At 33.3% G+C, this 15,530-nt stretch overlaps 1 protein-coding gene and 1 long non-coding RNA gene across 6 annotated transcripts; one reads left to right on the forward strand and one right to left on the reverse strand.

The window, feature by feature from the left end:
* Positions 1-247: 247 nt before the first annotated feature.
* LOC130737674 (uncharacterized) lies at positions 248-4,808 on the forward strand. 5 transcript variants are annotated; one of them, XR_009018852.1, is made up of 7 exons: positions 287-1,422; positions 1,507-1,774; positions 2,241-2,338; positions 2,681-2,775; positions 3,177-3,233; positions 3,449-3,594; positions 4,415-4,808. It is a non-coding gene; the product is annotated as an uncharacterized LOC130737674 (long non-coding RNA). The 5 variants fall into 5 exon arrangements; XR_009018854.1 differs by having other exon boundaries at positions 248-1,422; positions 2,207-2,338; positions 3,177-3,594; XR_009018853.1 differs by having other exon boundaries at positions 279-1,422; positions 3,177-3,496.
* A 3,491-nt stretch (positions 4,809-8,299) lies between these two features.
* On the reverse strand, positions 8,300-13,741 carry LOC130737675 (glucan endo-1,3-beta-glucosidase 3-like). Its single transcript, XM_057589500.1, has 4 exons — positions 13,430-13,741; positions 9,705-10,958; positions 9,041-9,068; positions 8,300-8,824 (listed from the first exon to the last, which is right to left on the reverse strand). Exons 1-4 carry the CDS (start codon positions 13,488-13,490, stop codon positions 8,668-8,670), a joined length of 1,500 nt encoding a protein of 499 aa, XP_057445483.1. The 5' UTR covers positions 13,491-13,741; the 3' UTR covers positions 8,300-8,667.
* Between the last annotated feature and the right edge of the window lie 1,789 nt (positions 13,742-15,530).

The following is a 15,530-nucleotide window of genomic DNA, read 5'->3' on the forward strand; positions in this document are numbered from 1 at the left end:
AAATATTTAAATCTATGAAATTTTAATAATCACAATTTGTCTCACGTTTAGAAGACATCTATACTGTGAAATTATCGACTATAAAATGAATAGACATATACTAGTTCTCTCTTTACTTCAAGCATTATTTTACTTTCTGCTAGTCATTGTGCATGTTTGGAAATGCCTCTAAAATTAAAATCTACATCTACTTAATGGGAAGTTTGGAAAGCACTATTCATAAGAGAAATTGCATCTTAGCCGTTCATTCTTTATTTTTATCCTACGGTAGAAAAATTGCATCTTTTGTTACTCTCCTTCCGCCATTCGATCCACACAGTTCCTGATCACAAATTCAAAACCCTAATTTTATTTTTCATTTCATTTTTATGATGGCATAGCTGTTTGATTAGGCACAAAAACCCTCAGGTTCTGGTCCCTTTGGATTTTCCTCCGAGCTAAATCAAATGGGTAGTTTTCAAGTTTTTTATTTGAATATCTTTTTCCCATGAATCTGGTTTCGATTTTGTGCGGCGAAGTGTATATAGGGAACAGTCCGGCCATAACAAGAGAAAAGAGAAAATCATTGAATTCCAAAGATGAATATCAATCGAAGGAGCTTCCTTTTCGAGACCCGATCGTGGCGGGTCTTGGCCGGAGCGTGGCCTTTGAGGCGGATCGGGTTGTATGGTGGTGGATCGGGGCGTTTGGAGACATTGGGACCGGAGATGGGAGCGTTTGGGGCCAGAGAGGTTGTGACCGAGAAGAAGAAGAGAGGAAGAAGAAGAAGAGATTCAGAAGAAGAACAGAGATGCAGCTCAGAGGAGAAGAGAAGAAAGGGTGGCTGCTAGGGTTTCTGGACCCTCTGTTTTTTTGTTCTGTAGCTGCTAGGGTTCCAGACGCGTTTTGGCAGAGTGTATGGTAGAGAGATGGAGCAGCTTGGTGAGGCTTATGCGCAAGTACTTGATGCAGAATCAGTCAGCAGGTTTGAATTCTGATTGACAATCACTGACAGCTTTGTTCAATCCCCTTGTCCAAATTGACTCATTGATTGATTGATTGATTGTACAAATAGTTAACCTATCCCTATTCCAATGACCATCTACTGGTAGAGTTATGGGTTCTTGATTTTTTATATTAAATCTCCAACCCAAGCTATCTATAAATACCACCATTGTTTTGTTATTTTTCCTCATTCTTGGTTGTTCCTTTGTTTGGGGTTGTGGTATCCAAACTTATTTGTGCATTGTGTTTTCTTGATGGTTTTAATTGCTGGTTTTAATGGCTGGAGCATTGAATCCCCTTCGTTCCATATGCATTGGGATCGATCCTAAAAAAGATACTTGGAGAGTGAAGGTTCGGGTTCTTCGTGTTTGGGATATGTTTCCAGTTGGTGAACCCTCAAAACCTTACGCTATCCATGTTGTGCTTATTGATGTAGAGGTTGTATATCATTACTGTCATTTGTTTGAAGTTAGTCATGTTATAGTTTCTACATGTATATGATGCTTGATTTCTGTTTTACAGGGTGTGAAAATTGAGGGCATCATTAAGAAAGGGATGCTAAAAAAGTTTAGAGGTGAACTGGTTGAGGGCAGTGTATAAAGGATAACTTATTTTAATGTTATTTCAAACTCTGGTGCATTTCGTGCCACTGAGCATGGGTTCAAGATAGTATTTAATAGCCGGACAAAGGTTGTGCCTGATTCTGGTGAGACGATTCCAACTATTGGTTTATCATTGAAGCACTGTGCTGAAATTGGGATGACACTTGGTGAATCTGACTTTCTAATAGGTGATTTTATATACTTATATATTGTGTATTTTGTATTTATATGATCATGATCATATGTTTTTCATTAAAACTATGGATAAAAATTGGTCTACTAAATTCTGAGGCGTCTTCCTTTCATTATTCATGATCTGTTCCTCATTTTGGTTGCCATTGATGTTTGGGGGAAATGTAATTTTTTTCTTCATTGTATGTCAGCATACATATTTGTTTGGTAGGTGTTGTCAATTCATCTCTGATTTTGCTGAAACCCACCAATACGGCAATGTTGAAGGGAGTTCCCTCATCTTCATATAAGTTGTTTTCTATAAATAGGCACTCCTTGCTAATCTTTTCTCACATTCAGCTACCTGTCATTTGTGTTGAGATATGTTAGGATTTTATTTGTGCTTTTGTTCTTGCATATCTTAATACCAATATCAATGTCTCATTCAGCTGGAACTAACAGTAGATTGGAAACTCTTTGTAGTGGAAGGGATACATGGAGGATTAAAGTAAGAGTCGTTCGAGTATGGGAGATGTGCCCAGTTTCTGAACCATCAAAACCATATGCAATGAGTATTGAAGGTGTTTACCCTTTTAATTTTCTACCAATTTGACAAGATAAACTGTCTACCCTTTTAATTTTCAGCACTGTGGCTTATACCGGTTTTATAATTTTTTTTTCAATTTGAAAGTATTGAAGGTGTTTCATTCAAGATTACATTTTTGTTCACTAGAAACTACGAGACAGGACTGTCACCTTTTGCAGTAATATGTGCTGTATTTGAGTTTGAAATCCATTATCACATATGCATAAATAGGGGTGTGTTTCAGTTGCTGCTTGCATTCATCTCAGTATCTGGGTTTTGTTGTAGTGTTTCAAGCTTTCTGTTTTGATCTGCATCAATGGGTGATAATTCTGGACAGGTGAATCCAGGAGTTTATGTCCAAGCTAGGAACAGGAGAAACATCAGATTGAACCGAAAAATTTGCAAAAGCTGAAGTAGTTCAAACCCACCATGGTTAGTTGAATTCCATTTTGGTTTTGATCTTTTTTTTCTAATGCTTTTATTGTGATGAACCATGTAATCTAAAATGTTACATAATTACATTGTTGAGATTAGAGCAATGGATTCATATTAATAGGGTAAAATTTGTACATAATATAATAATTTATGTCCATAAGGAGATTAGGAAATAATAATATAAGAAAATTAATATGCATAGAAAAGGAAGTTGTTCATTCATTTTTGAATATTTTCTCAGTGACTATAGATTTATATTAACATTGGATCGTGAATTGTCAATGTCTTCCCATTGTCAATTGGATTTCTTATTGTCATTTTAAAACTATTTCTTTTTTATTGGATGAATTAACTAATCTGGTTTTGTCTCACATATTACTGACATACGACAACATCAGGATGAGAAGATGGGAATCAGATGCAGTTACCTTTTTAGACTTGATGATGGTAACATGGTTAGTACTTAAGTAGAGTAATATGTAAATTTTAGATTTTGAAAGTTTGATGTTGATTCTCTAAGATTTGTGTTTTTCGTTTGTGGGGGATGTGTCCTATTGCTGATTCCTCAAAACCATGCTATGCATCTTGTCCTAAATGATGCAGAGGTTATATTTTTGGCATGTTATTGTTTTATAGTTTTCTGTCCTACAATTACTACAGTCATTTACAGGGTGTGAAAATTGAGGCTTCCATCAAGAAAAATCACATTAGTAAATACGTAAGTGACTTGGCTGAAAATTGATTTGGATCTCTTTTTTCCTTGCTGCATTTTCACATGCTGAAATACATGGGAGTACAGGAAAATAACGAGAGAAGGTATTCTCTTCAATGTGTTTATTTAGTTGGAATTACCTATAAATATTGCAAGAATTATTTTGTTAATTCTCATTCCATCTTGCATTGCCCTAGAAATTCATCATTCCTATCTCTCATATTCCATCCTTTCATTTGTTTGCCATAATTTATATGATTTATTAGAACTGAAACAAAATCAATGGCATCAAGGGGGTTGGGATTGGTGGGTCTAGCTTGCTTAATCCCCCACCCCCCCCCCCCCTTTGGCTGCTATATTTGATACAGTTGCCAGTATTGGCTAGGAGTTTTATTTTTCCTTCCTTAGGTGTGTGTTTCTGTGGCCTCTTGAAGGAGAACACAGGTACAATAAATAGGTAATATGTAGTGTGGTATATGTATGTAAAACTATAAAGAGCTATGATATATCTAGGTCCTTGATGATCCTAATTATTTACCAGTCATTTTCATGAGTAGTGTGTCATTGAATAATATACAAATAAAGGACTGCTATTTCTCACAGTTGAACTCTATATATCTTGAAAATTCAATTGCAGAATAAATTACACATATATTTTTGAATTTGAATTTAGTGTCGTATAGGGTTGTATTGTTGTTCATATATTTATTTGATTTGAAGCTATGCAACAAAAATAAGTTGTTGAATTCAGACTATCCTTTGTTTTATTATTTGGTCTAGAAGGTGTCTTACTTCACTATTGTGCCTAACTCCGGATCATAATGATCAAAATTATAACAAGTTGGTTTTCGAGTTGAAAACTAGAATGGATACCATAGTTTGTTGGGTTGGTTCTATGGATTTTGAGACAGAATTTTTTTGTAGGTGTTAATCTTTCAAATGTGACGGCAGGCAGGTCGTTCGTTAGATAGCTAATTTTTTGCTGCTTGACTATGAGGTGTCTACAAGGGAAACACATTACAACACCTGGAGAGAGCAAACTCCATAATATTGGGATAGTGTAGGCATACTTAATTATTTAAGTTTCAGATTCTAGAATTTGCTATTGTTTTAATATGAAAGTAATACTTAATCTGTCAAGGAGCTCGCTCTGATATTGTACACAGATATTCTCACTTCAAGTTAGGTTTTTCAGCTACTTGTGTGGGGCATGGTTGAGTTACTAAGATATTGATTACTGTTGGGCTTGTCAGAATGCATTTTCATGATTGTTTATTATAGTAAGTCATCATATATATGAAGCATTTATTTCTTATCATCCTAAATTAATAGGACAGTTTATGTCCGCTTGCTTTAACAATCCACAAAACTAATTCCACAAAGCTACCAACTGTTGCACCTTGCACACAATGCTAGGTAGTTGTTTATATTTTTTTTTAGACTACTTAAACTAGAGATTACAGTTGGTATCATAGAAAGACCCTAGAGAGGATACAAAGAAAGACATACTGTGATGTCATTTGCTTTATCTGCATTGTTTATTTTAGGGGTGTGATGCTTCAATTTCTCTTGATTCAACTCCTTTAGTTCATTGTAAAGTTTAACAGCTGAAACTATAATATGATAAACAAATTATTTGTGGTTGTGCCTCCAGTAGTTCTATCGCCTTCTCCATTTAAACTTTGCAGACTTTAAGTGTTGCAACTTCATCAGTCCTGCAGGCTGCAGTCAAAAGTGAATTCAAGTGATACTCTAAGAGGAATTCAACTTTTTGCAGTTCTTCTTGTCAAATTGGTATTAACGAACGGGTTATACATGTTATTCCAACCTATATATAGGCTCTATGATAACAGTGAAAAAAGGATTGTTTGAGATCAATGTTTTAACTACTTCCTGTGCTCTGGATTCACAAGGGTATGAAATACAAAAATAACTAAATGCAAAGGTTCAAACTAAAGCTAAAATATAACAAATGAGAGTGGACATTTTATACTTATATTAAAGTAGATTAAGATTTTAATTATTAGAAGAAGAATAGACTTTTTGTGTTTGTACAACCTCTAAATAATAAAGGTTCAAACTATAATTTAGTTATATACACAACCACGTTTTCATTTATTTTCTAATTTTTTCCTAACCTGTACATCCTCCCTTGGCAATTTTCTACAATCTTTAAATTATTAATCGAGTTTTTATTCACGGCCTAACATATAAAGAGATCGTCATATGTTAATTTAATATTATGAATCAATACAATCGATATAAAAATGCTTATCTCATTATAAGTTTTGCAAAAATCAAACATTAATTAAGAATAGTTCTCATGGAAGTTTACAATCTCATTTTCATATTTGATCGATGTCTTTAATATATTTTGTAATACAATTCAAAATTGTTTCTATGCAATAAGAACAAATAATAACACATATAACTGGTTTGAATTGGGATGTGCGTTTCCACTTGGTCTTTAGAGAAAATAATAAATGAGCAGATTACTTGGTTGTTCTTTAGGCATAGTATGCAAAGTTTTAATTTTAGCAGTAATAATGTGCCTTACTCTGTTTTCTCTTATCAGAGATGTTGTTAATGGAGTTACACGCCCAAGACTGATGTAATTGATTTTTTGGGCTTTAGCCCCTTAATCTATAAAAATTAAAAATTAGTCATTATTATAGATTTGCAGGATGCTGGGTGATCCTCGAATGAATTTGGACATCAATGACCAATAAGTGCATACGCTTATGGGCTTGGAGGGATGTGATCATCCCGAACGAATTTGGGCCTTAAATCCCGATAAGCGCATACGTTTAAGAGTTTTAAGAGTTATGATCCTTCTTATCTTCCTTCCCTAGAACATTCAATGACTTGCCCTTAGGTCCCCAAGCATTAAACCCACCAGTAATTGACTATGCTCTACATTGTGATTCTAGCCGTAAATAACCGCCAATTACCCCAAAAGTAATAAAAGCCATTACCATCATATTTACAAGGCAAATACACATAATGATGGAGAGAACCCTCTAGCAGTCCAAGAGGCAAGAAGGGGGCATATAAGATGACACCTTAAGTTTGAAGAATGATCATTTTTTCATGGGTCATTTAGACAATCCCATTGTAAAATTATTTCTCAGTGCATCGCACAGACACGAGAAGATCATAACAACATATAAGTGTTTCACTAATTAAAATTGTATGTTTTAATAAATAAATCTTTGTATTATTCCATATATATATATATATATATATATATATAAGTACTCAGTTATTATAATTAACAATTAATTTATTAAAAAATTACCTGTGCCGTGCGATAAATCAATATCAATATCAATATATATAAGAAAAGAAAAACTTATATTAGGCTGATTTAGTGACGTGTCATTCTCACATTAATTCTCATAAAAAAATACTTTTTTAAATTTTAAACTTGATTAGGATGTAGGTTGTTTATTTCTTGATTTTATCTTAATTTATTTCTAAATTTCAATTCATGAGGTGTCACTCTCAGATTAATTCTCATGCCAATTTGATGAGGTGTCACTTCCAGATTAATTATCATTTGATATTAAAAATATATAAAAAAAACCATTTACGTACCTAAAAATAAACTTTTTCTTCACCTAAATTTTAATTTCATAACAAATCTTGAAACCGATTTTTAAAAGGTAATTTTAAATATGAGAAATTTTTTCATAAAATATTAAAATTTTAAAAGATTTACCGAAATTATCTAAGATATACCTGGATTAAATAAAAAAGTAAAAATTAAAGAAAAATATTATAAATTTTTTTTTATAAAAACAACCAAATCACAATAAAAACTCATAAAATCCAAAAATTCAATAAAAATCCAAAAATTCAATAAAAATATCATAAAATTTAACTAAATATTCTAAAAACAAACTTTTTCTTCACTATAATTTATTTCTCCTATTATAACTAAGGAAAAAAAAATACAAATTAGGTATATTCTGTTATTTGTTTGAAACGAGTTTGTTTTATATTTCAGATTAATAATATATAATCATTTTAAATAATCAAATGTTCATGTATTACTCCCTCCGGTCCTATTTATAAGCAACAAAAAAAAATTCACACAGTTTAAGAAATGTAGTTAAACTAGATAAAATGCATTAAATTTGTCTTAAATTAAAATGAACTTCCAAAATTACCCTTTGTTATTAGTGTTGGAAAGTGGAAAAGAGAGAGAATAATTAATGAGACACATTTTACAAGTTAGAATTAATAAGGGTATCATTGAAAAAAATTAATTAATATAGCTCAAACTTTCATTTGGTTCTTATAAAAAGGACCAAGTTTTTTCTTCTCTTTCATGCTTATAAATAGGACCGGAGGGAGTATCTAATATACACTGAAGTTAAGGAATAATTTAATATCACCTATCTTTTTATAGCTGCAAACATTATTAAAATAAATCTATTTATTTTATAAATTATTGAATTAAAAATTATAACTCATAGAATCGTTCGTCCGTGCATCGCACGGCAACGGGCTATAATCCTAGTTATGTAGAATGAGAAGCTTTTATGAGTAGGTTTTGACTATCAGAATCAAGATCTAAACATTCTAATTGTGTCAAATTTGTAGGATTATAATTGCAATTGGACATTAAATAATGTCATGTTTAAGTGTAAATAATTTATAAGCTCCTGTTTCCTCTTGTACACATTTTGTTTTGCGACAGGATATCACAGTTCATAGAATATCTCTAGAGGGTGGACACGTGGGAGTATGTTACGAGACCGTAATGTGCATTCTCAAATTTCAATGCACGAATGTGGATTTCAATTGAAAACTAAACATGCCCATAGTGCCCACTATAGTGTATTATTGACAACCATGCATGCAATTATCAGAATACCATACCAAGCATTTGAATGGACTTTCTGATTATATTGAAACCAAAAAAATGAGCCCTAACAAGGTAAAACTACCTACAGCAATGAGTAAAATACTTCATCTAGTTCGTTTGTACAACAAATTCAATGAACAACTCATGTTACAATCGCCAATATACATTTTGACCTACCTCGCCGCCCTTCATATCCTCCACTTGAGGAACACAAAATAGGGCATGCTGCAATCTTCCAAAATTAACTTGAAGAGGGTGTCTCCATACACTAGATTCTAATGCTGCATAAGTAATCTATCTAGTTTTACATAACAAATGCACTCAAAATTAAAGCAAGAATGAGAGAGCTTGTGAAAGATCCACCATTGTAGCATTGTGATAAAGAGCCTGAATTTGTAGAATTGGTAGAGGGGGCCAGTTCTGCTTCTGTGCCATTAATGCTGGTAACATTTTTACCACCACTATTCACCACAAATACGTAAAGGAGAAATATATAAGAAAAAAATTCAAATGAGAAGAACATGCTATCTTTACATGCAGCAGCAACTTGACAGCTTTTATAGTTGATGAGATGAGAAATAAAAAAAAGACATCACTAGAACATGAAAAGCAACTCATAGAATCGGAAAATAGAACAACAACAAGCACATATAAAGATAAGTTTGAGATCATCATACCTTCCTGAAAATGTACAGGAACCATGACCTGTAGCAATGATAATACAGAAACTATCAGTTATATTAAAATGCTAAGCAACTTGAATGAGATCTGCGAATGCAAGAGTTTCTTTGACACAATACAAGTCAACTGAAAATGACCAAGAAAGAAAAAAGGTTGCAAAAGTAACTAGAATAGTTTTTGTAGACCCTCAATATCCACTATGGACCGTGACTAATTCGACTCGGCTGTTTCTAGCACTTATTTTTACAAGACTCAGACACAAGTTACTTAAGTGAAACCAAGCTCCAAATTACTTGGACTAACAAGCAATGGTGAAGTAGAGATGACCACTAAAATGGCCATAGATTTATTCATAATTAATGAAACTAAATGATAAGTAAAAAGATTGCAATCACTAAGGAAACATAGGAGCAACTGGAATTAAAATAATGATCATAAATTTCTTTGATGCAAAGCTAAGAGACTAAAGAAACAAACACATAACATTTTAAAAAGTAATAGTAATAATAATAAACATATAAAATTGGCATATAAATGTATAATTTCAACAGATAGTTTTGAGAAACAATCTGATCAACGAGGATAGTTGAATACCACTATTTTTATTCTTTTGTAGTCAACTTAACTTGTAGATATTTATAAAATGTAAAGATTTCTTACTTGGGTTTGTGGTGGTGACAGAGGCAACCCCTTTGAAATCACAAGTACCAGAAGATTTATCCATCAGCTGATAATACGCATTGAAAGCATACGTAGCATGTGAAATAACATTATCCGGTTCATAACACGGTTGACCCTGCAGCAAAGGCGAGCAATCCACCTTCCCAGGTCCACAAGCCCAATCAAGCGCAGCCTGAAGCATCTTAGTATCGGCATTATTCTTGGCAACGCAAAAGGTTTGGTTCGTCGTGTCGTTTGCAAATATAGTACCAGCACCACTCAAGTGCAAGGTATATACTGGTGCTCCATTAGCATAAAATAACCCCCAGTTGTTCTCAGAGACCGGACCAGATCTTAAGTCTTCGTTATAAAGCTCATAAATATACGTGCTAACAGAAACTCCCGGTTTCTTTGGAGTCCCCGTGTTGTTAAGGACATGCCTGATCAAGTTACTATTGTAAGTGTTCGCATTATCAGGAGTTGTGTCTGGCTCGGACGAGTCACCTTTGGAGGGCCATCCTGACTCAGTGACTAGAATAGGGATATTGGTGAAATTTAAATATGACATTGCAAAATAAGCAGCATCAACAACTGCATCAAAGACATTAGTATAATGCAGGAGAGTGTTGGTATCAACAGCTTCCTTATTCGAAGGCAGGGGACGGAACAGAGCGTAATCCAGAGGAATCACATCATTTGATAGCCTGTAATCATAATAAGGGTACACATTGAGCATAAGATATGAACCTGTTGACTGCAGAAATTGAAGCAAGGGAACCATGACGGGGTTCCAAGTGCGGTTGAAAAACGCCTGAGAAGGCGGGAAGGAGTCGAGGATGACAGAAGAAGAGTGTGGGGTGGAGACCTTGATTTGGTCGTCCAGATTAGCTGCAACAAGAGCGGATTGGATGAATTTCAGAGCGGAGACAAGGACAGGGGCTGCATTTGGCAGTGTTGTTAAGACTTCAGATCCGACCGCTATGGCAGTGATGTTAGTGGCTGGGACATGAGCTACAACGTTACGAGCAACCCAATTGGCGGCCGTGGTGTTGGACTGGCCAATGCCGAGGATTTCATCATTGGGAACAGAAACAATTACACTGATTCCTGTCTTGGCAAGTGCGAGAAGCATGTTTCGGTCAGCGTCATAGAGTCTGACATGTTGGATGCTTTGGACCTTAAGAAGGGCCACAACCTCAGTTGGACATGGCATGTTAGTGACATCTGTACCAATGTTGACACCGATAAAAGCATCTGCAGTAAAAAACGACCAAAAGTGAAGGACTTTTGACAATTAAAGCACCCAATAGACATAGGCCTTTCATCTTCAAGACAGCAAGTTACCATTACCATATGATAACTGGTGAAATAAAACTGTGAATGTGAGATATTAAAAGTAGTAGTGCAAATGAAGGAACCATCCAAAAGATATATAAACTGAAGGACATTGAGTTTTTCTACATGCTACAGCGAAATAAGAAAGGATTTTGTTTATGATCCAAAACATATAGCTCTTTAAGCCGGTCACGATATGTAAATAAATATCTTCAATTACTTACAAGATCAGTTAGGTTTAAGCACTCAATCTCAATTCAAGGTGCATCAAGGAATGCAGTTAAACTTAGCACTGAGTTTGCAACAAACAAATTCTAAGATTCAGATACAAAGAAAAGGGAGGCTATCAGGGAATTATACAGAGAAAGTAAGCTCCTTTTTTTCTCCTAACATGATTTTGTAAATTTGCAATATCAAATCAGAAACAAAATAGTTCACTATGTTCAATATCTTCATTGGATAAGGAAGAGAAAATTGCTTAAACAGGAAAATTCAATTAATAGTTTTGTTAAGGGATAAATATGAAAATGGTCCTTGAACTATGAGCCAAAGCTGGTTTTGGTCCCTCACCGGTGTAACTTCCGGAAATAGTCCCTCCGGTGAGGCGAACCACCATGCTGGAAATGGCCGGACCAAATCTCAAGCACGGTGGTTGGCCGCACCAGAGGGACTATTTCCGGAAGTTACTCCGGTGAGGGACCAAAACCAGCTTTCGCTCATAGTTCAGGGACCATTTTCATATTTATCTTTGTTAATGATGAATAATAATGAAAGAACTTTGTTGTCGAACACGACACATTGACGTCAAATTCACAGAGATGTCAAAACATGTCTTCCTAATGACATAACCCATTTTGGTTACTGAAAATAACTTGTTTCTATCCCCATGAGTAGCAAAGTATATGCTATATTCTATAGTAATCAATGACACAACCAGCTGCCAGCCCGAGCATGATGCAGGATGGATAACCAAGACTACGCTTCTTGAAAGGATACAGTGAGAGTGATCTTCCAGAGCACAGAGCACAGTGCTCTTCCAACTCAAGTTTCTTCGTATACCATCAAAAGCATGTCAAATGCTTCTAAATTCTAATGAAGGTCACGAAAGCTAAACACTCTGATAAGCTATTCCTATTGTAAGTTGGTATAAGATAATCCAAAACAGAATCTAAGTAACATTTTTTTCGAGAGCAAAAAGATATTTATTGATATAAATTATAAGCACAATCTTAAGTAACATATAACAATAAATTATCGCACATTGTATTAAAATTAAACCCTCAATAAATTAGTAAACGTAAATAATCAATCTAGACCAGATTACTGTGTTCCACAAATTAAAAATGAAAGTACTGCAATCTAAGGTTGTATATTTTTGTTGAGAATATTATGATTCAAGAAAAGGAGAACTGCCCACTTATCTCATAAGTCAGGTTAGAAAAGAAGATTGAGGAATTTAATCGTTCCACTAGTCTCACAGTTAATATACGTATATATCACAACCTAAAATGTATAAAAAAATTATTCTTGAATAAGAGTATTATAACTCCCACTTTTCCATATAGTCAGAATTCCGGAACATAGCATTGCTGGAAGGTAAATGTATAGCATAATTACACATAGTTCTAACAAAAGAATATGGCAAGAAAAGAAGGTCAAATTATTCATCTTGCTAGTGACATGCTTAGATATTCTTAGATGAAAATGAAACAAAAGAGGCCCATACTGCCTACCTGAATAATCAACATTTTATCATGGACCATGATAAGTGCAAACTGCAAAACAACTGTTTGATGAGCTGGGACGCAATTACTTCCAAAAGTTCCATTTATATTTTCTTATATAAAATTGTTGTTCAGATCGGAGATTCTGCTTAAAACAATGGAAAATATTTTCTTACAAAAACCCTCTGTTAAGGGAAGGGATAAATTTTAAAAAGTTATTTAAATACCTATTTTTACAGAAACCTTTTGCCTATCTTTCTATTTCAGCATTGTCATACTCTTTGTAGCAAGGTGCCCTTAAACAGTTAATCCTAAATTAAATAATTTGATTAAGACCCACTCATCATTAGCTAATAGGGCCCAAAGCACTGATTAGAATTAATATCCTTAACAAAAGCTAAGATTAACCATGAAAAAACAATGACATTTCAATTTCAATGAAGTTATGAAAATAGACTGAGAAAAAGATGCAAACCCACATGGAGAATACAGGGATAAACAGAAAAAAAAAAAATCACAACTTTCATAGGTGAAGTGGGTGTAATGAGGAAAAAACAGAAGCTAGAAGCCAAAGAGTACTATGGAATGAAACTCATTAGTCATTATGAAATAGAAATAGCAACAAAGAGTATGTGTAGATAGATTAATCACTAACAAAACACTTACCTTGAGAAGCAGATACAGAGATTGCAAGCAGGTGAAGAAGAAGCAACAGCAGCACAGCCATTAAAGCTTTCAAAAGCCACTATAACATGAAGAACACTGAATTTGAGAGAGACCCAGAGCAGGAAACACTCAAAACAAGACTTGGAACTCCCGAGGGAGGGAAAAACGAAACAAAATAAAGGTTGCAACTATTGAGGCCCCCTGAGAGAGAGAGAGAGAGAGAGAGAGAGAGAGAGAGAGAGAGCTTGTGCCTTGTGGTTGGAACTTTGAGTTGTGTTGTGAGAGGTGGAAGGAGAATGAATCCATCTTTGTCCAATTTTTATTATTTCATTTGTAGTGTACTACTATATGTTTTGTTTCTATTTTTTTCCTTAACAATTCTTAATATATTTGGACAAGATATTAGTACATACATATAAAATAAATATACATAGATATTTCACAATAAACTAAAGAGAGTCTATTTTTGGATGAGATGAAGACTTTAAAGTACCAAGTGATAGAAATGAAAAAACAACTTCATATAGAGATGTGTGCACATATTCTCTTGAGATATATGAACTTGTCATATCAAAATAAAGTGGGTTAAAATATATAACAGTCCTTGAACTTTGAATGAAATCTGAAAACCGTCTCTCGCCGGAAAATTATCTGAAATTCATCCTCGTATTATCAAAAACAAATTTGACCCATCCCTCCGGCCGCCTTAGCTCCGGCAAGAGCCCTTTTTTTTATTTTTACTCATCCCTGAACTTTGAGCGAAATCTGAAAACCGTCCCTTTTTTATTTTTATTTTTTAAAATTAAAATCCCCTAATTTCTAAGAATTAAATCTACCTAATTTGAAAATTCCCTAATTTCTAAGAATTAAAATTCCCTAATTGGAAATCTGAACTTTGAGCGAAATCTGAAAATTCCCTAATTTCTAAGAATTAAAATTAAATTTTTTTTCTAACAACAATAAGAAGAAGACGATGTTGTTGTTGGTGGAGGAAATGAGATGAAGATGAAGAAAGAAGAAAAGAAGAGAAACAAGATCTAAAGGAGAGAGAAATTGGGAATTGTGGTTAAATTGAGATGAGTTAGGGTTAGATTAAGGGATTTGTGGTTAAATTGGGAATTCAGGCTTAGATTAAAGGGTATTAGATTTAATTCTTAGAAATTAGAGAATTTTAATTTAAACAAATAAAAATAAAAATAAAAAAAGGACGGTTTTCAGATTTCGCTCAAAGTTCAAGGATGGGTAAAAATAAAAAATGGCTCTTGCCGGAGCTAAGGCGGCTGGAGGGATGGAACAAATTTGTTTTTGATAGTACGAGGACGGATTTCAGATAATTTTCTGGCGAGGGACGGTTTTCAGATTTCGCTTAAAGTTCAGGGACGGTTATATATTTTAACCCAAATAAAGTTTATGTTTCTTTCATAAATACTTATAAATTTCAATAAGCTCCATCTATTAACATCAATAAAAGAAGTAGAATTATAAGGTAGTGTTTGGTTGTAATATAACACAATATAATAGGACAGAATGAAATGGAATAGGACGTAATATAACATATTAATTATGTTGATAAAAGAAAAACTACAAATTTAATTACTTGTATGTTTAATTTTTTACTGAGCTTAAAAATATTTTCCATATATATAAATATTATATCAGAACCATATATAATTTTACTAAAACTATAGTATAAGAGTTTAAAAATTAAAGTTAGTATTTAATTTATGTTAACATATTATGACTAAATTTAAAGAAAAAAACTGGTAATTTTTTAAAAACATGCATAATTTTTTTAATGTTTAATATAGCTAAACACATGATAATTTTGTAATTTATAAGTTTATGTGTATAAATTATTTTTATTATTATATAACTTAAATATTTCAAATATGAATTAGTAAAAAAAAATTGAACATGTTAATATTTTTGCCAATGTAAAAATTTTGAAAGTGTTCTATTCCGCTCTTCTTTGTGTCACCCTTTTTTCCATTGAACATGTGTTGTTCATACGTCTTATGTCGTGTTTAGTTCCATCTTAAAAATATAATTTATACAAGACAAAATCATTTTGTCATATTACGTCTCATTCTAATTTGTCTAC

Source organism: Lotus japonicus, chromosome 2 (assembly GCF_012489685.1).
Source record: "Lotus japonicus ecotype B-129 chromosome 2, LjGifu_v1.2".
Taxonomy (NCBI): domain Eukaryota; kingdom Viridiplantae; phylum Streptophyta; class Magnoliopsida; order Fabales; family Fabaceae; genus Lotus; species Lotus japonicus.